The 1,102-nt window shown below is 40.0% G+C and overlaps 1 protein-coding gene across 1 annotated transcript in view; it reads left to right on the top strand.

Annotated features, from left to right (window-relative positions):
- The window catches only part of SPG21 (SPG21 abhydrolase domain containing, maspardin), a gene marked incomplete at its 3' end in the record, with an annotated part of 20,894 nt that extends 20,251 nt beyond the window's left edge, over positions 1 to 643 (top strand). The window contains exon 6 of the mRNA XM_007447685.1: positions 532 to 643. Coding sequence (XP_007447747.1) covers positions 532 to 643 — 112 coding nt within the window. The remainder of the gene's footprint in view (positions 1 to 531) is intronic.
- Between the last annotated feature and the right edge of the window lie 459 nt (positions 644 to 1,102).

The following is a 1,102-nucleotide window of genomic DNA, read 5'->3' on the forward strand; positions in this document are numbered from 1 at the left end:
TCCTGCTGCTAAGTAATTCATCAGAATCACTTGGGGGAGCTTTTAAAAATACAGATTCTAAGGCCTCACCCCAGACCATTGAACTAGAATCCCTGGCTGAGGGCGCTGGGAATCTGTGTTTTTACCTCACCCCTCCTCTTCCACCTCCCCAGGTAAGTGTGATGGAGCAGGTCTGTGGACTTGCATTTAGGAACTACTGGGATAGACATTTATCTTCGGAGGCCTCTACTTAAATGTCTACCTGTCCTCTTGGAGCTGCTGGAATTGGCTTGGCACCCACAGGCACCTGGTGGAAGAGTCGGCTCAGGTTGAGGGCTGTGGAAGGCCAGGTGCCCAGAATAGAAAAATGTCACCACCTGCAAGGCCAAGTTATGGTCTCAAATACACTGTGTTTCCTCAGTGGTGACCATACTGGCCCCTCCACACATAATACCACCTTTCTAAGCACAGATACTATCTGTGGATTTAATGTAAATGTAAAAAACAAAATTAATTTTTAAGAAACTCACCTTTGTTTGTTTCTTTCTGCAGCTGGAAAGTTTGGGGCAGAGTGAACTGGCTTCAAGACTTACCCTGAATTGTCAAAATTCTTATGTGGAACCTCATAAAATTCGGGACATCCCTGTAACCATCATGGACGTAAGTTTTTCTTTTAAGTAAAATAGATGCTTTGCCTTTTCTATATGTATATGTCAAGATCCACCTTATAATTATTTTATGATTTTTCAGTGTGCCTCTTTAACTACTGCCTTGGATTTTCTTTTTTTCACCCCCCAGCTTTTTCAAATCCAAAATAATGTTTTATTGCTTATCCTGTATTTTTCCTGGCAGGAATAACACCATTGAAATCAAAGTAAATTTAAACAAACATGGTAGTCCTTACCCATTTTGCTTTGCTTTGCTATTCTCATCAACAGATATTGCTCTTTAGCCGAAATTACAAATCTGGGCAGTAAAGTGAAGGTGCCTCATGAGTGCAGAGAATCAAGAATTCCATAAAGTCTAACACAAAAGCTTGCTTCTTATATATTTTTTAATTGTAGTGAAATATACATCACAAAATTCACCATTTAAATCACTTTTAAGTGTACAGAGCAGTGGC

This window comes from Lipotes vexillifer, unplaced genomic scaffold (assembly GCF_000442215.2).
Source record: "Lipotes vexillifer unplaced genomic scaffold, Lipotes_vexillifer_v1.1 scaffold975, whole genome shotgun sequence".
Classification (NCBI taxonomy): domain Eukaryota; kingdom Metazoa; phylum Chordata; class Mammalia; order Artiodactyla; family Lipotidae; genus Lipotes; species Lipotes vexillifer.